The 20,557-nt window shown below is 35.7% G+C and overlaps 1 protein-coding gene across 1 annotated transcript in view; it reads left to right on the plus strand.

The window, feature by feature from the left end:
* Positions 1 to 20,557, plus strand: part of LOC150100751 (uncharacterized) — a 161,138-nt gene that overhangs the window by 41,442 nt on the left and 99,139 nt on the right. Inside the window, exon 3 of the mRNA XM_090401264.1 lies at positions 12,753 to 12,851. Within this exon, the coding sequence (XP_090257390.1) occupies positions 12,753 to 12,851 (99 nt within the window). The remainder of the gene's footprint in view (positions 1 to 12,752; positions 12,852 to 20,557) is intronic.

The following is a 20,557-nucleotide window of genomic DNA, read 5'->3' on the forward strand; positions in this document are numbered from 1 at the left end:
GGAGACTTACATTATGAGAACTTCAACTCAACGGCCAAGACAACCAAATTAGAGGGCACCATTAGGACTTTAGGAACAATATTAGTTTCTTGCCTTCTTCCTCATTTACTTTTGTTAGTGCCTGCATGCATGCACATACCATATTTTTATGTTCCTGCAGATGGCAACGTGACATTGCCGAAATATTGAAGTTATTCATTAAAGTTGCCTTTAATTAATATCCTTTATATGCGTTGTTAATTCCATAAGCTAATTACCAGTTATGTTTGACCAACGTATAAGCTTGCTACTAGAATTACGAAGCATTGAAATAGTTGCCAAAAGGGAAGGCTCCTGGAACTGATGACTGTCAGTGGAATTATTTAAAATAGCCAGAGATGAGATAGTAAAGATAGTAGCAGAAATTTTCAACGGATTTGAAAACATGAGTATTCATCTCATTTCCAATAAAATCAAATCCAAGCAAATGCCAGAATTATAGATCTATTGCATTAGTTTTATATGCAAGTAAAATTGTGTTGAAAGTAATCCAGTGATATGTGGATTGATGTATAGTGTGAAGGTAGAATTAAAAAGTATAGTTATGAGTAGAAAAAAAAAGCTATGTCAAAATTGACAAAAGTTAAAATAAAGAGAGATGTTAGCCAGTAAAGTTAGGATTGTCAACGCAGTGGTCTTTCCACTTGTGACATTTGGATTTGAATAAGAAGAAAGATAGAAATTGATTGATTTATTTGCATTTATTTGCAATGAAAATTGATTTCTTTGCATTATAAACTGAATTGTGACATTTGGATTTGAATAAGAAGAAAGATAGAAATCGATTGATTTATTTGCAATGAAAATTGATTTCTTTGCATTATAAACTGAACACTGTTCAATAAGATCAAAAAATGAGTAAATGATCATTTTTGGATAACATACCGCAAAGTGTTTCTTAACAACATTGAAGTTAATATTTTGAACATATTCAAGCTGATGATTCATTGGAAAAGACAATTACATTAACAAAAGTTGAGGATATAAGAAGGCAATGATAATACCAAAAAATTGACATGGACAATTTAAAGGAAATGATCAATATGAAATTACAACTATTGAAAGATGAGGCAGAATTAAGAGAGATGGCAAACCTGCATTTCTGAATGTTTGAAATAATTTGAAAAGTAATTTTAAATGGAAAGTTATTTGAAAAGTAGAGCATTAAATGAGAAACCCAGCTATGTAATGGTAATAGAAAATATCCAAGAAAAATGCATTATAAATATGCTTTAATGTAGATAGCATAAAAAGTACATTGGAAATTGAAATGCAGTGGCTGGAAGGTTGTATATAACCTTGAGTCCATTTCATGACTTGTTACATAATAACACGTCCATCTGAGATCTTATAAAAACCAGACTGGCCAATGCTGGGGTTATGGTTTAATAGCAACCGCAAGCATGAATTCCTAGTTAAAACAGCCCTTAATAATCTGTGATAAAAAAATATAATGCACAATCTTAAAATTACATGAAAACATTTGAAAATAAGGAAATAATCGATGAAATTCCAGAAACAACAACAACAAAAAAAAGTGAGAGAAAATATTTTTCTTTTTCAAGTGCTGTGGTTTTGTCATAGATGTCCCATCACTATAATATATCTATGTAGAGCTTTGCATCCACAACTGATTACATGCAAGATGTTATAGCAAATATCCAGGAGAGAAACAGGACCACCCATTTCATGTTTCATGTGATAACTGAAGGCATGGCGATTATCTTGCCTTAAATGAACATAAATGAGAGCATGAAAGAAGTGACCGAAAGTAATGTGGATAATGAGATGACAGTAAGGAGTAAAATAGCATGCTTATGTGGCATCCTTCACAGGACAAAACAGGAGCTAGATTGACTGGAGAAATGATTGTTGTGTGTTATAGCAGGTGGAAGAATGAAAGAAAAAGTGAAGGTATGAAAGGGTGAGAAACTGGAAAAAAAAGGAGAAAGTATTGTATAGAGATTCAATGATAAGAGGTATACTTAATGAGAATGTGACAAAAGCATGTTTCCCAGGTGCAAGATCAAGGATGTTAGTTAAGCTGTTAGTTTGCAGAAGAGAGGAGTGAAAGAATTGATTGTTTGGGCAGGAAAAAATGATTTGAAAGGGGAGAAATTTGCAGTGAGAGATGATATGAAAGAGTTGTTGCAAGAAGTGAAAATAAAGAGTAAGGAAGTAAATATTGGAAGTAAATAAATATTTACAATATTGTAAATATTGTAAATAAAGACAGTAAATTTGCTGTCTCAGTATGATAGGACAGTGTTGAGAAGGACCATGATTTCCAATGAGTCAGTGAGAAGTACACAACACTACACAGCGATGAACTGCACACCATTCCTCCTGTACAGTGTGCAAGAGCAATGGTGTGCAGTTTATAGATGTATGGAGTGAATTTGATGGATGAAAGTGCTTATTATTATTATTATTACACTCTCTCCATGGAGTCAGCAGACTCATTGCGGGAGATTCATTCAACTGACAACATATTTATCATATAAAATCTTAAAATCCATAGCACTCCTTGCATTAACAACACATTCTGGTAATGCATTCCATTCACTGACAATTCTCCATGTAAAAAATCTACTCCTCACACTTCTCTTCACCACACTCTTACATAACTTCCAGAGATGGCCTCTGGTTCTTCCCCATCTCATCTTCTGCTCTTTATAAAATCCTCTCACTAACTTAAATGCCTCAATAATATCACTTCTTTTCCTCCTGTCCACCAAACTCTGTAATCCACATCTCTTCAACCTCCCTCCATAGTCAGCATTCCAAAGTCCTGACATCATCTTAGTCACTCACCTCTGAACTCTTTCCAATGTCTCCACATCACATTGAAAACCAGGTGACCAGATTTGAGCACAGTAGTCCAAGTGTGGTCTGACCAGTGCTTTATATAATGGCACAACCACTTCCTTATCCCTACATGTTAGATCACTTCTTATCATAGCAGCACTATGATGTGCAGCCTTTGGAACACTAGCAATATGCCCTCTAAACTTCAGTGTACTGTCAACCGTCACTCCTAAATCTCTAATCTCATCCACTTCCTACAGTATGACACTGTTAGTATGGTACACAGCCTTATATTACTGCACTCCAAAATGCATACCTTGCACTTATTAATATTAAATCTACAACCCCACTCCTTTGTCCAAGTCAAAAGTCTATTCAAATCTTCCTGAATGGAATTAACATCAGCAGTGCTACTTATAATTTCCCCAACTTTGCATCATCAGCAAACAAATGAAAATCACAACTCAGTCCACATGGTATATCATTTACAAACAAGTTAAACAGCAGGGGCCCAAGAACAGAACCCTAGGCCATGCCACTGGTTACCCTCCTTTTTTGAGATACTGCTCCGTCATACACAACCTGCTGGTATCATTCAGAGAGCTAATCTCTGATCCATCTAACCATTGTACTATCTATAACAATCCTCTGAGGCTTGGACACCGAAGTATCATGTGGTAATCTATCAAACACTTTTGCAAAGTCAAAGAATATCACTGTATATGATTCTATCTTATCCATGCTGACCATCATAAAGAATGCTATGTTCATCAACCCAATCCTGTATTCTATTCCTCACCAGTCTCTCCAACACCTGGAACACAATTGCAGTTATACAGACTGGTCTATAGTTTTATACTTCTGTCCTAGAACCATGCTTGTGGAGTGGTACTATTTTGCCTTCTTTCCACTCGTTAGGAAGAACCATACTCACTGCAAGACATTCATTAAATAATCAGGTTAACGGCATAGCCAACTGTTGTGCACATTCCTTAAGAATATGTGGTGATATGTCATCTATTCCCACAGCCTTATTTACATCTAACCCAACCAACATCTGATACAACTCTGATTCTTTCACTTCCAGTTCTCGTAATACTTGCCTCTTTTCTGTATATTGCATGGCATATGCTGTAAAGTGCTTGTTCAGTAATTCTACTATATCCTTTGCCACCATTATTCTGCTGTCATGACTATCCACCAGTGTAAACCTGCAATAATTATTCTTTCTCTTGCTTGCCATATAGCAGAAAAATTTCCTTGAGTTAACCTTGATCTGACCAGCCAATCTCTTCTCATACTGCACCTTTTCTTTCTTTACCATGCTTGTCACCTCACCTTCCTAGCCTGCACTTTATACTCTTCATGGATCCAATCACCATCAACTGTCTTGTACCTCCTCCATAACATTTTCTTTTCCAGCAGAGCTTGCTTGATTTCACTCCTACTCTGTTTACTCGCTTAGCCCTTGGTATGCAATTATACATTGCTTTTGTCAGATACTGTCTTGTGAGTTTCCATGCATTGTTAACATCTTTTCTGCTCAGCTCCTCTGTCTAGTGTACTGATGCTAACTGACTGCAGAACTTCCTATAATCACCTGCTTTATACTTCCACATGTATCTGTTTTTGGCAGTAACCTTTTCTTGTTTCATCACTTTCCAAACGAGTATCTCACAATCACTCACCAACTGGTAGCATTGTCAACACCTCATTAATAACTAAATTTTTTGAATTTATCACCAAATCCAAAACATTCAAGTCTCTAGTTGCTTCAGTGACATGCTGCTTAAGATATTTATCTCTCAGAAATTCAACGAACTCACTTTCCATGTTCCCATACACTATCTCCTCCTTCTTCTAGTCTATATTCCTGTAATTAAAGTCTTCCATCAGGATCACCTTCTTTTTACATGCTCAACTAATTTGCCTAAACATTTCACAATCAGTATTCACTGCATTCCCTGGCCTATAACAGCATTCTATCTGACTTGTTTATTTCAACTTCACACCACACAGATTCAAAATCTGTGCATGCACTATCAACTTGCACACTTTGCAGACACAATTCCTCTGCAATCATTAACGGCGCTCCCCCCCCCCTCTCTTTTCACATTTTTGTCCTTCCGGAAAATTATATATCCTTCTATTTCTATTCCCAGCATCACATCCTCCTCATTCAACCAAGTTTCACATGTGTCTGATAGATTATATTTTAATGGTTTTGGTGTTAGATGTATGGAGAAAGTGTTTAGTGAGAGTTTGGAAGTGCAGAAACCAAGGAAACTACAGATATTGGTGAGGAGGGGTGCAATCAAGTATGTGTTTGGCCACTCTGGTAAATAAGCATATGTACAGAAATGATTATATAATGTTAAATGCTATTACACAAGAAATGCATGTACAGAAATGCTTGAAGCATCAGAAATAAGGGAGAGGAGATTTTGACATTGGTCATTTGGCAGCAAAATATATTGCTGGTTGCTGCTATAGACGAGGGGGTCCACAGGAAGATGTCTATGCTATGTATCAGCAAATTATCACGGTGGTGCAGGCTGAACAATTATTATGGTAGAATTCTAGTATGGGGACCTAGATTGTTGGAGGGAGGAAAGGGGGCCGGGCAAGATGGAAGTGAAATTTTTATAGTTGCTAAGGGATCATTTTCTGAAACAGCATGTCATAGAAGGTACCAGGAGTTTGAGAGTGCTGGATCTGGTAATTGCATCAGAAGATATATCCATAACTAAGGTAGACACTCTGCTCCAATTGTGAAGAGTGACCATGTGGTCTTGTTATGGGAAGTTGCTAAATGTGTGGAAAAAATTAAAAAAATATCAGTGTGAATACAGCAGTGGGATTGGATAGCATGTCAGCTTGTGTACTACATGAATGTTGAAAAGAATTAGCATTGCCTCTGATGAAGTGTTCAATTTTAGGTCCAAGGGAGTGGAAAGAGTGTAAGATCATTCCATTATATAAAAGTGTCTCCAAGACAAAAGTAGCAATCTATAGACCAATTAATATATCAGGAGTATTTGTTAAAATATTGGAAAAATTGGTTAAAGGTAAAATCCAACAGTGTGTGGATAGGGATACAATACTCTGTAGTGGGCAACATGGCTTTGTAAAGGGTAGATTCCTATCTTAGTAATTTATTCACATTTTATAATAAAGTGACAGTGGACTTCGATAAAGGAAATGGCTACACCATGATACTGCTGGACTTTGCAAAGGCATTTGACAGAGTACCACATGGAAAATTATTACAAAAGTTGCAGCAAATGGGAATGGATATGATGCTTGTAGCATGAATATTGGGATGGCTGACAGACAGACACCAGAGAGTAATATATGGTAGAGTGGAATCAAGGAGAATGATGGTTGCTAGTGAAGTTCCTCAAGGTTTTGTGCTGGGGGGAGGCACTACTCTTTGATTCATATATCGGTGATATAGGGAAAGATTTAAGGGGAAGGGAATATTCAGTTGTTTGCTGATCATGCAAAAGTGGGGAGTGCAATAGTTGATAAAGGTGATGTAGATATCCTGCATGATGATTTGAATAACTTGGTATTGTGGACAAAGGATGATTGTCAATTTAATGTGAAATGCAAGGTTATTCACTTCGGGTTGAAAAGGTTGCATACTATGTATCACATTGACGATACTGGATTGCAGAAAATTGAAGAGACTTGGGGATAATAGTGGACAGAGATTTGAAGTTCAGAGGGATTTAGAGATCAGGAGGTGATCCCTATCAACCAAAACTGATACAAAGGAAGTTTTTCAATATATGACAAATAGTCAGAGAAACTGGGGGGTCATCCATGTGTAAGACTGTGGTTAGTAAGGGTGTGCATGTGAGAGTGTTTTTGCATGGAGAGTGGTAAATGAGTGGAATGGATTGCCAGATTTACTTGTGAGTGACCTGACAGTGAATGGGTTTAAGGAGTGGTATGATATGTTTCATGTGTATAAACGTTAGTATGGGTCTCTCACGATGAGCCTCTGGACTCCATGAAGACGCCGTATAATAATAATAATATGTGATACTTTCTCTATGGGCTATTTCATCACATGCTTCCCTAAGATAAATATCCCTCACTGGTCCATAGTTCAATATTTCACCATTCATAACGATTGCTTTCAAATGCTTAAACCGAGTTCTCCATATTGTTTACTCTCTCTCTCTCTCTCCCCCCCCCTCATGTTCTAAGACCCAAGTTGTAACAACATCCATCCATCTGTGTATTTTGTTCTATTTGTCTTCACTTCACACCAGACAGTAGCTAACTGTATGCCAGATGGATTTATTTCCTCTTCTATCATTAGCAGTACTCCTCCCTCCTTCCTGAATATGCTATACTCATCTCATTCTATTCTAGAGGGCCAAAACATACTCGGCTGTTAAACATCTCAAGATAGGTGCTATTTTATGTAGTAATTGATGACATTGATTACATTTTAGTAGAATCTTGTTTATTTTTGATAGTTTAATGCAACTGCTTGGTTGTGGGGTTTTGTGGGCATGTTATTTATTTTTTTAAACTGAATTCTGAAACTTGCCTTGAATGAAACAAAATAGTAGTACGAATGAGATCTGTGTACTGCAGAGATGAAATGTAATTTATACATAGAATTTTTGAGAATAGTTCAGTTGTTGTGAGTGCAACAACAACAACTGAACTATTCAGTTGTTGTTGTTGTGAGTGCAACATGCATGAGTGGTGAAATGTGGATAGGAGACAAGAGAAGGTATGGGTTTATAAAACGTGTGATATTTTTCTAGACTGAGTTATCAGTGAATGTGAAAGAGACTGACAGAATGAAAGCTAGCATAAATGTGGAGGCAAAAGACTGTGTGAATAATGGAATGGAAGCAAGCAAAACTTTGGGAGTGAAAGAATGTACAAACGAAGAAACAAAAGTAAGCAAGATTATAGAAGTGAAAAAAAATTAATGTGGAAACTGATGCATGCAAGAGTGGGGAAGCAAAAGAAAGGAATGGCAAAAACAAGAGACAGTTATATTGCTACCTGCAAGATTTGAAGAACAAGTTGTTCAGAATGAGAAATGCAAGGAGGAATATGTGCAGTGATATTAGACATTTTTGTAGAAAGAAATGAAAGCATGCAAAAGAAGAGAATGAAAGAAAGTAGAGTAAAAGAGGTGACAAATGACTCGATGATAGTGATGTATGGAGATACCATTATTAGAGGTGTGGTTAATGAGAGTCCACAAGGTTTGTTCAGGAAGGAGAATGAGAAAGTTAATTGATGCTTTGGATACAAACAGTAAACAAGCAAGAGAGTTAGTGGTCGTTGTGGTAAATAATTTAGTTTGATATAAGGAGAATGTAAGGAGAAATATCAGGAACTGAAATTAAAGAAGTGAAGATTTTATATTCTTGTTTAATCCTTTATCCAAGTGTAAACAAGATTGCCAATATGTTTTGCCAAGGTATGACAATGATGAGTTGAGATGGAGGGTTATGGCTCCATTGCATAAGGCCTCATATGGATTATTGTGCACAATTGTGTGTGTGATTTGGTGCAATTTGGTCACTTGGTTTTCATGGTGATGAGGATATATTAGAAAGAGTCCAGAAAAGATGGAACAAGTTGGTAACTGGCCTTTGGAATGTGGGATATGAAGATAGATTGAGGGAATGCAATTTGCAAACCCTTGTGAACGGGAGGAGAGGGCACGTGATTGAGACTTTGGTAAGGAGTTGTTACCAGGTTAATATGGAAGAAATTTTTCATAGAATGGGGGAAGGGGGGGGGAGTAGAACAAGAGACCACACCTGAAAAGTGTGTAAGGATTGTGAGCATAAGGAGCAGGCTCTTTGCATGAAATACATTTCTTGATAGTGTGGTGAATGAAGACACATTGAATGAGTTTAAAGCATAGTTTGATGAGCTTTGTGTGTAACAGTGTAAAATATTTTTGTACACCTCCAGCAATGGTGTTAATAATAGTATTCCTCTGTTAATCAGGTCTCAACAAGATTTTATAAGATTTTTGTAGATATACCATGTGGGACTGTATCTCATTTTTGTGGTGTCCATGATTATATCCAGTTCTTGTTCAAGGTTTATCTGATGAGCAGATGGTGTGGGCTCTGTGAAACAGTATTTTTATCATGCTTAGTTTCTGGATTTACTGTAATGCAATATATAGATCATATCACACATGAAGGTTGCATAACCTGTAGAACATTTAAGTGTGAAATAAATTTCATTGCCTGGAGAGAGAGAGAGATCACTGGCTTACTTATTGGAGGTCTGAAATGATTGAAAAAAAAGTTCCATGTTTGGTCTCTAGAGCAGGGTTTCTGGACTATGTCAAAAATTTAAAAAAATATATATAAAATTGATAAAAATAGAAAAAAAAATATCCTTTCCCCACCCATACAAATTGTAGTATAGGTTTGCAAATAAACCTTTCATTTGTGGGAGCAACATATAAAAGAAAAAGAAGAAAGAAGATTCTATTGATATGTTTTTAAAATACTGAAGATTGCCATCCTTTGGAGTAAAAGGAGGGAAGCTGTTCCATAGAGCAGAGGTGGATGGAATGCAAGAGGAGGAGCAGAAGTTGGCTTGATAAGTTTGAATCTGGATAGTAAATGGATATTGACTGGCAGACGCTTGTGTTGCAGTTTTGGAAGAAAGTGGAGGAATGAAGAATGGCCAGTTCAGCAGAACATTGCCTATGGAAATATTTATACAAATGACAAAGATGAAGTAGAATGTCTATGAGAGTGGTTGAAGTGAATGTGTGTGTGCGTGCATGCGTGCGAACGTGCACACTTACATGAGAGAGAAAGAGCTCCCACTCTTCTGGATAGCAATAAGCATTCTTAGTTAGAGTTTAGGTCCTGTATTCTAGGGTTGAATGAATTTGTGATTTATACAACATTAGCAAGTTGTATAGGTAAGAAGTAGTGGAAAAAGTAAACCTAGTTTTTCAAAGAGTGGAAAAGTATACCTAGTTTTTTAGAGGCTGAAGAAGAAGCTGTGGCAGAGACATGTTTGTGCCAAGAAAGAGAGAGGATGGAGATATAAGAAGAGAAATGGAATGCTCTTTGGAGATCTAGGTGTTAAGTAACATCTGTGTTACAACAAATAAAACAGAACTGTGCAGTAGCATTGAAATTCATAAGATTATCCTTGCCCAGTGAAGAATAGTAGTGAGATCAGAGTGTTAAGGCATTGACTATGAAAGATTGCAGCACTTGTGCATTGCAAGTTTTTTTTTATGTAGAAGAAGAATGAAGTGTATTCTATGATTAAGGTAGCTACAATTAGGATTTGAGGTCAGTGGAAGGTCATTTATATATAGGAAGAAAGGAGATTATCAGAATGGAAGCTGTCAATGCCAGCTTGGTTGGCCGAGTGGTTAGCATATCCACTCTCCAGCCAAAAGGCTGCGGGTTCTAATCTCACCATGGGCATGGTTGTTTGTGAGTCTGTGAAAATACTAGTGGTGGGTGGTAGATAGCGTTGGTGTAGTTGGTGGATTGTGAGTGATGGAGATAGAGTTGTAGAGTAGATGCCCTCCCTCAATGAGTCTTTGGACTCCCTGGAGGTGTCATGTAATAATAATATTAGTATCTGGTCACATGATGGGGAGAATAATGTAATTTCTGAAAAGAAAGGAAATAGGAAATTTCCTTTACTTTTTTTTTTTTTTTTTTTTTTTTGAGTGGCTCCTACCCACAAAAGGCTTCTATAAACCTATAGCACATTCATACCATTGGTAGGTTAATAATTTTTTCTATCTTTGTTGATTTTATATATATATTTTTAAATTTATTTCTTTACCATGTCCAGAAATTCTACTCTAGAGACATATGACATCCACAAACATCTGTGCCCATGGTGGGATTTGAACCTGAAGCCAGTTGGTTTGGGAGTGGATATGATAACCACTTGGCAACCATGGCGGCACTTTGCCAGCCTGGTTGGCCAGGTAGACAGCGGTAAGTGGTCACTTAAGTGCCAATCCATCTTGCTTTTTTCAGTACACCGCAAGCCTTCTCATAAACTGATATATTTGCATCAGAGTACATCAAAATCTACATGTGATTATAAAAAAAAATAAAAAAACACACTATTTTCATAGAGCTTCTTTGGTAAATTACAGGAACAAGAGCTGGCTATAATCAGGGATGCTTTTACACAAATGGGGTATAGTTCCCATACAATCAACAGGCCTGAAATACAAACCAAATACAACCAAACCTGAAAGAGAGACCAATAACAAGGATCACCATTCTATATTTAAAAGGTTCATATGAGGGGGTCTTATTTTTAAGACCCCCCCCCCCCAAAAAAAAAAACCCACAAACTAAAGTTTCTTATAAACCATTACGAACACTTTCTACTTTCCTTCCATCTGCCCAAGACCACATACCCTCCATTATACATTAAATGGCTCAGCTGCCATGGACAGAGAAAAAGGTAAAAGATATACTTCCTTGAAGTAAATTCAGGACTTGCAGAACTTGTTATTAAAGCAAGAATCATCCTACTCTTGTCATTTCTTCATTCTAAGTCTATTCTATATAAGCAAGGGATATAATCCAAACCCCCCCCCCTCCACCCACTCTAAATGGAATGCTTAAATTAGTTTATTTAAAACCACTCTGAAAATATTTCCTTGCCCCAGCATTCTGATTATTATTCTTTTATTGCTGTTTAATTTTTATATCATGATTTTAAAAAAATCCTTTGAATTTCCATGATCCAGCAGCCACCTTGTCGCATCTCCTCTTTATTGATAATTTGCATTTGCTCTGAACAAATTCATAACATTCACACAAAAGCATAGTTTTGTAATTATTGAATAAATAATTTTTAATCAACTTATTCATTATTTACATGTTGATTTTAATTTTATCTATATGGGGATTGTAATTTTAATTACTGTTTTCATCATATGGATCACATTATGAAGAAAAGCGGCTTTAAACCAGATATCCAAAATTAGATATATTAAACTCATTTTTTGCTTCATATAGATGATATTATACTCCTAAGATTATCCAGCAAAAGTCTTCTGGATACTCTTTGATGAAAGCTGAATAGCTGCTGTGGCAAATTTGGTGCAAACATTAGTAATAAAAAGAAAAAAAAAAGTAAAAACAGACAGGAGCATAAAAAAACATCAACTGCATTCTCAATGGAAAACCTATAGAATATGTAAACTATTTTAGCTATTTAGATACAATTTTTTAGTGAAGAAGACAGTTTAAATAAGAAAATAGATAATAGAATAAGAAAACTGGTAAGACTGGGAATCAGATGACTAAATTTATATGGAGTAAGAGAGAAATTACCCAGAACACTAAAATAGTAATATATTAAATGGTATTTAAACTGATTTTAAAACATGAATCAAAAAGTTGAGTTAAAAATAAAATATGTTGTTTGAAGATTAGAGACTGCAGATAAGAGCCTTCTAAGAAAAAAATTGGAGAGTGGACAGGTGGCATCAATGGCAGAATCATGTTAAAAATGAAGATATTAAAAAGGAACTTGAGTTTGTTAGCATTCAAGAATGTGTAAGCAAAGCAAATTTAAGGCAGTATGGTCACTTAAGCAGAGCAGAGTGATGCAGTTTGTAGTGTTGCAGAAAACTGAAATCCAAATCTGACAGATTAATTTGGAAGAAAATTGTTGAGAGGAAACTAGTAATAGCATAAACTTAATCATGTTCTGTTGTCATAGTATCCTGTATACCCTATGAGAGTGCATATCAGGAATTTGGTGATATGTTAAGTTTTAATTTGCATGTAGTGATAAACCATTCATATTATTCTACATTATCTTGAATATGAGTTGTCATTTGAAGAGATTTTTCTTTATGATTTATTTCTAAATATTTGTATTTATAGATTTCAGTAAATGCCATTGAAGAAATGACAGCGGTTCTGAACAAACTTCAAAAAATGCTTGTATGTGTATATACCTTAAATCTTAAAAATGGATCATTGGTAAGTTTTATTTATTGATTTTTATTTTTTTATGCTTTATTACTACACTGATTTCCATAAATTAACAATGAAACAAAGGGAAAAATCACAATAACTCAAAAACTGTATGATGAATTTTTATGCAGTTCAGTGTAAAGCATATGATATGATATGTGCAAAAAACACCCACAAAAACTGTAAATAAATTGTTTAATTCAGTAACAAATGGGTACGTGAAGACAATGGTCAAAAACAAGAGGTCAAAATGAGATTGTCAAAATGCCGCAGTAAGATATGTGATTACCCTCATGGGGAGTTGAGAGCAACAACAGCATTTCTACCTAGACATGCTCAATAGGATTAAGGTCAGGAGACCTGGCTGGCTGGTAATTACATAAAATAGTCTCTTCTTGAAGATACTGGTCTACAAGTTTTGTATGATGTGGACAAGCGTTATTGTCTTGTAAGGTAAAGGTCTCCCCTATTGCACTCCCCATATAGATAAACATAGTGGTCCAGGACCTCATCTCTATAAGTTGCAGCATTCACAATTCTGCTAGGAAGCACATACAGGTCAGTGTGTCTGCCCAACCACAAATGCTTCCACAAACCATCACATCACTACTTCCATAAGTGTCCCTTTCATGAATATTATCTCATCTTGTTGGTAAACATTATCAACCTCTATTGGTCTTAGGTCCAGTTAATGCAGAACCTGGTCCATTTCAAACATTCTCATGTGGTGTAGGGGATAAGGGCATGCAGAGTACCAGTCACCTAGCATATAGTCCACCTTCGTGAAGCCTTCTGTGCACATTTAAAGAACAACTCACATGCAACCACCTGACTTTGGCTAGCCTTCACTCTGACGATGGTTCACCACCTGAACATGGTTAAGTGATGTCTTTCAAAAATATCCAAGAATTTTGCAATTGTGAAATGTCATGTTCTCACTCCACACATGAATGGAAAACCACACCAACACGCTATCTTTTATGCCATAGCTCATTTCCATATACCACTGACAGTGCCATTCATTTGTATATGATAACCAGACTTGGCATCACTTTTACATAATGTAAGTGACTTTTGTATGTCCCCCCCCCCCTGAGTTATTGCAGTTTTTTTCTTTGTTCCTTATTTTATGGAAACCGGTGTATGTCGCCAACATCTTGTATTCTTTTACATGCAAGCTCGCAGGTGTAATATTTGTAACCAGTTTTGCAGAACAGAGTAGGTATTCCTTATTGCTGTAACCTGCAATAGTGGGCTAGTTTTGCCAGTATAGATGTTCCTTATTCTATAACATGTATGTTTGGTAGTTATATGTGGTGTTGTGCTAATTTGCATTGTGATAAAAACCTGCCACAAAATGGGCATGGGACCTTCTTATAAAAATCCTAATAAAGTTTTTTTTCATCACATAGAGATTTTATCTCCAGTTTTACTTTTCTTAATGATATTCAATTCATTCCATGTCTAACCACTTTGGGACCAAAGTTGAGTCATAATGCTTGATATAATTAGATACCACAACAGGTGAAATTAAGAAGACATCAAAGGTATAACTAAAGTTGGTGTGTGTGTGTGTGTGTGGAATTGACCAGTTAATTAACCAGAATTCACATACACAGTGAATTTTGGTTAATTGAGCCATGTCTGGAATAGCATAATTTGGCCCAATTAAATGAAGTTGCACATCAAGAGTTTGAAAGGTGTTTGTACATAAGACAAAATAGTTTAGAGAAGTTTCATTTATTGCATAGCAAAATTACTGATTTATAAATAAATTTAAACATATTTCAAAATATTTCACTTTAATTAAAGTGAAATATTTTGACACCTGATGAAGCCGACTTTGTCAGGTGTCACAGCATAAAAATATGTAAAATGGAAAGACCATAAAAGCATTGCATTTCCAATATAACGGAACATGACAATTAACTGTAATAAAAGTTTACCTTGGAGACTGAGTTCTAGTTGAAACGTCACATGCATGCATGCATGTGAATTCGCATGTGTGCCAGTATTGAATGGCAGAACCATGTGAGTCTGGCAAACTGTAACTTAGGTTGCTATTAATGTGGGAGGCGTCAAGAACTATTTCTTTCGATTCCAGTATTCGTCTCTCGAGTTTGTCGTAACATTTGTGATTGTTAAATTCCAGTCTATTTGATGTTGGAGGCCTTCATCATTGGTGTTTGCAGAAAACAATATATGGCTTGACAAGGCACTTGCCCGAATTTTGTTGAAAGAAATGTCTCTCTGGTATTCTAAGTGGAGAAGGATTGATTTTTCATTCACCATAATGCAGTTTACCACAATCACAAACAGTTTTGTAGACACCAGGAAACTGAAGATTGTGGTGTTTCTCTTTCAGATGGCTTAAAATAGATCGGAGCTTGGGTAAAGTAGTGAAAAAGGTCTTGATATTGTATTTCTTTAAGATTTTTGCCAGTTTTGGGGAGAGAGAACTAATATAAGGTAAGGAGATATAGGCTTTGAAATTAGTTGTATCCTCATTTGTTGGTTGATGGTGATGGTGAAAAAGAAGTCTGTTTATATTTTTCTCAGAGTATCCATTTTGTTTGAAGGTACTTTGGAAGTGTTTTTGTTCGTCTAATAACAAGGATCTGGCCTGATGGGCAAGAATAGAGATGATGCCCAAATTTCTGTGGGGGATAGTGGTGAGAGTCTGCATGTAGGTGGATGTTCCAACAACTCATAGTGCCGATCCCTTAATTTTCCCATTGCCAAAACACCTTTGTGGGCAGGTGCATTGTCCTGATGAAAGATGATTTTTTTTCTTCTGCAAACTGGGTTTTTCTCATGAATTTTTTTCGTCTAGTCTGGTTAAAAGATCGAATAATATTCCCCGGTTATTGTTTTATCCTTTTCAAGATAATTAATAAACAAAATGCCTTTAGCATCCCAAAACACTGATGCCATGATGTCGGTTGCATCTGCTATTGGAACTGACTTTGTCTTCTTTGGCATTGAACAATGGGCTTCTGTCCACTGTTTTGACTGCTGTTTGGATTCTGGTATGTAACGGTGAATCCAAGTCTCATCCATAGTAATAAATGGACGCACAAAATCAGTTTTGTTCTTGTTAAAATGCTCCAAGCACTGTTCAGAGATTTTCATGCGAGTGGGTTTTTGATCTGCTGTGAGCAAGCACAGCACCCATTTTGCACAAAGCTCTTTTGTTTGCAATTCTTCATGCAAAATATATCCTATATGTTCTTTTGAAATGCCTGTAGGCTCAGCAATTTCATGCACTTTGACTTGCCGGTCATCCAATGTCATATCATGCACTTGATCAATGATTTCTGGTGTTGTTAAACTTTTTGGACGTCCTTCACATTGATCATCTGCAAGGCTGGTACAGCCACGTTTAAACTCGGCAGCCCATTTTTTAATAGTCAAAAATGAAGGAGGAGAGTGCCCATAAACTTTTATGAACTTCGAATAAATTTCTTTTGCCTTTAAACCTCCTTTTACAAAGACTTTTATAACTGCATGATACTCAATTTTATTCATTTCAAGGGATACAGGCAGAACTTTTGCTTCAGACAGCTGTATAAATCAAACTACTTGATAGAATGACTTGCAATTTCACATGGATGCTTATGACAGATGTACCAACTTAGAAGAAAAAAAATCTTGCCGATAGTTTTGCCATCTATGGTCGAGGGCAAGAACTTTTCAGACCACTCTCCTATATATTAAACAAGCATATAGTTCTTAGCAGTTAATGATGTAGGAATTGATTGAGAGTGGCCTGCTGTTGTGTTTTTGATTGACTTCAATTAAATTAAGTGCAGATATAATGTAACCTTCATGCATGAAATAGAGTCGTAATCCAGTAATAAATTTTCTAGAATTCTGGGTAGTCAGTCATACAAACTCTGGAATGTCATCCTCATCATTTTCCTTTGATGTTTTGCTTCAGTTTCGTCCTCAGAATCTTCAATTTTATTGTAGTATTGACTCCCAATGGATACAGATATTTCATAGATTCTGTTGTGGTTCATATCCAATGGGAAGTCATTTTCACTGTCAGCCAAGTCCAGCATATCCATTATTGAATGCTTAAAAACCACAGTGAGCAAAATAGTTTTGAATGATATTGTTGCTTATTCCTTGCTAACCATCAGCTATAAATTGTACTGCTGGTAAAAGATTAACTTTTGTGACTGACCTCCTTAGCAGTTGTCAAGAATCAATAAAATTTTTCTTGATTACCATTGTAATTTCATGCCTCAACTCATAAGCAATTCTTAAAAAATTCAGATATCATTCACATACAAGGGTTCTTTGAAAAGTTTGGTAAATTTCCAATAGACGGCGACATAATTCATTCTTTCATACCAGTTTCGGCACATATCATCTTTTTCATGACCCCTGGCAAAATTTTTGCCATATGCAACATGTAGTTCTCTTTTTTGCAAACATTTAAAATGACCATGTTCGCATTTTTCATAAAAATGGAGAAAAAACGAGATTTGTGCAGTGATAAAACACTTTTATTTGAAGAAGTGGATGGCCATGCAAACCAAAGCCGAGTTAGAGGCAGTTCATGGAGACTGCACCAGCATCAAAGACTATTTATTTTTGGATAAATGAGTTTAAACATGGTCATAAGTCCATCGAAGATGAAGTGCATTCCGGACACTTGACTAAGGTCACTACGAAGGAAATGATTGACAAAATTCATGGTATTGTTATGGAAGACCGCTGAGTGAAAGTGTATGAGATTGCTGAGATTGTAGGCATCCCAACTGAAAAGGTGTATAATGTGATAATAACCTGCACGAAAAATTGCACATGAAAAAGCTGTGTGCATGATGGGTGCTGCAATTGATGACTGTCGATCAAAAACGCATGCGAAAAGACATTTCAACACAGTATTTGACAATGTTTAATTGCAATTTGCAGGATTTTTTGCATCGATTTGTGACTGTAGACAAAACTTGGATCCACCACTACACACCTGAGTCCAGGCAACAGTCAAAACAGTGGACAGTGCCCGGTGAAAGAGCACCAAAAAAAAGCAAAGAATATTTTGTCAGCTGGGAATGTGATGGCCACTGTTTTTTGGGATTCCCAAAGAATTATCATGATAGCCTATTTGGAAAAGGGTAAGACAATAACAGGAGTCTATTATGTGTCATTGTTGGACTGTTTAAAAGAAAAACTGAAGAAAAAACACCCAAGATTTTTCACACAAAAAAAGTGCTCTTTTGTCAAGACAATGCACCATCCCACACATCAACCATCTCAATGGCAAAATTGCACGAATTGAGGTTTTCAAATCAGTTCCACATCTACTGTATTCTCCAGACTTTGCTCGGTGTGACTTCTTCTTGTTCCCAAACTTAAAAATTTGGCTCGGAAAAAATTTTCTTCAAACGAGGATGTCATCAGGACTGTCAATGACTATTTTGCACAATTTGACAAATCCTACTTTTTAGATGGGATGAAAAAATTGGAAACTCGCTGGACCAAATGTGTAGACCTTGATGGAGACTGTTGAGAAATAATGGTGATTTTTTCCAAAAAAAATGTGTTTAACTTATTTTTTTACCAAACTTTTCAAACAACCCTTATATTTTTGTTTGAATGATACTACACTGGTAATGTAGTCCATGGAATTCTTAATTGTCTTCTCCACACCCACAATTAAAATGAATCAATTTGCTTTCTGTCTTTCTTCTTAATAATTCAGCTTTCAAATCCATACATCACTACTGGAAATACCATTGCTTTAACAATTCTGACTTTCGTGGCCTTACTCACACCTCTATCTTTCATCATTTTTGTCAGGTTTAACATCGCTTTTTTTTCTCATGACTATCCTTCTTTTAATTTCATCTTCACATTTACCACATTTCTGATTCTGGACCCCAGTAAATCATAACTTTCAACAATTTCTATTTTATCTCCCTCTATTATAAATCATTTAAATTGTCATCACTTTTGTTTACTGATGTTTAAATCAAGCCCAGTATTGTTACTTTCCATCTTAACCAGTAGAATCAACTGCTCCAGATCATCCTTTGTTTCTACTATGAGGGTTGTATCATCTGCATATCTTAAATTATTTATTTTTCTGTCACCAATCTTAATTCCAGTTGGATCTTTGTCTAAATCAGCCATTCTCATAATATATTCACTATAAATATTAAACAGGTAGGGCGACAGTATACAACCCCTTTCGCTTCCCTTTTTTCCACTCGAATACTGTCTGTTTCTCTAAAGATTGATTTTATGAAGCTTTTTGGCTGTCATACAGCTCTCTTATCAAGAGAATTAGATGTTATAGTGTTCCAATTGAGCTCATTACAGTGTACAGTCTGTTGTGATCCACGCAATCAAAGCTTTCTTATAATAAATATAACCGATGAATACTTCCTTTTGAAATTCTCTTCTTTCCATAATCCATCTTATGTTTGTTATTTGGTCTCTAGTTCGTCTACCTCTTCTAAAGCCTGCCTGTTCTTGTGGCATTTCTCTATTCGCATATGGCTCCAACCTTTGTTGGATCACTTTTAGCATACTTTTACTTGCATGTGAAATTAAAGAGATAGTTCTGTAATTTTCACAATCTCTGGGATTTAATTTTTTTTGGAATTGGGATGAATACTGATATTTTCGAGTCTCTAGGCCAGTATATTTTCTTTCAAACCTGTTGACAAAATTCAGTCAATTTATTCACTACTTCATCCCCAGCTGCTCTCAATAATTTCACTGACACACCATCAGCTCCAGGTGCTTTTTCTTTTGGCATCTGTTCCATTGCTGATATCACTTCACTTTTCATTATCATGGGTTCCTCAATAAATTCTCTCCTTTCAAATTCTCCTTCAATATTATCTTTCTTGTACAAATTCTCTACATACTCTTTCCATCTTTTTTTTCACTGTTTGTTCTTCCATCAGACATTTACCTGAATTACTTTTTACAACTTCTAATCTAGGGATAAACTTCCCTGTAACATAATTTATTTTTCTAAACAGATCTGTTGTTCTACCCATAATATTACTTTCTTCAATTTCCTTGCACCTTTTGTTTAGATGTTTTTTGTTATCTTTCTTAGCCTGTCTTTGGAAATCTGTGCTCAGTCTAATCCTTTCTTTGTTTTTCTGAAGTTTCATTTTCTTCTTTCCTTAGCTATTTAAATAGCTTCTGACAACCATTTACAATCTTTTTTTTGTTGTTGTTGCTTTATTTAGAGTCTTCTTTTCTGCTTCTATCACTGTATATTTTGTTTCTTCCCATACTTTTTCTGATTCTTCATTCCCTGTCTTCTCCATACTTTTTAATTTCTTTCCGACTTCTACTTTAAATGCTTTAGTTATAGGATTTAAATCAAATCTAATACTGTCCTTTTGTATCTTCTTAGCCCTTAATTTCAGTTTAACTTCAGCTACCAATAATTCATGATCTATCCTACAGTCTGCACCAGGTAGTCTTTTTTGCTGCTTGAATAGCACTCCTCCACCTTCTGCTGGCAAAATATAATCTATCTGATTTCTGTATTCTCCATTAGGTGAAGTTCATGTGTACAATCTTCTTTTATGTTGTTGTTGTTGTTGTTTTATAGGAATACAATTCTGCCTTAAATATAAAATCACGTCAGGAAGATATAATTCAAATGTTAGCATTGATCCAAACCAATATGAATTTCCACTTCACTACTACACCAAGTGAACTTATCCAGC

Source organism: Typopeltis vanoorti, chromosome 12 (genome assembly GCF_054136105.1).
Source record: "Typopeltis vanoorti isolate ZY-2024b chromosome 12, IOZ_Tvanoo_1.0, whole genome shotgun sequence".
Classification (NCBI taxonomy): domain Eukaryota; kingdom Metazoa; phylum Arthropoda; class Arachnida; order Uropygi; family Thelyphonidae; genus Typopeltis; species Typopeltis vanoorti.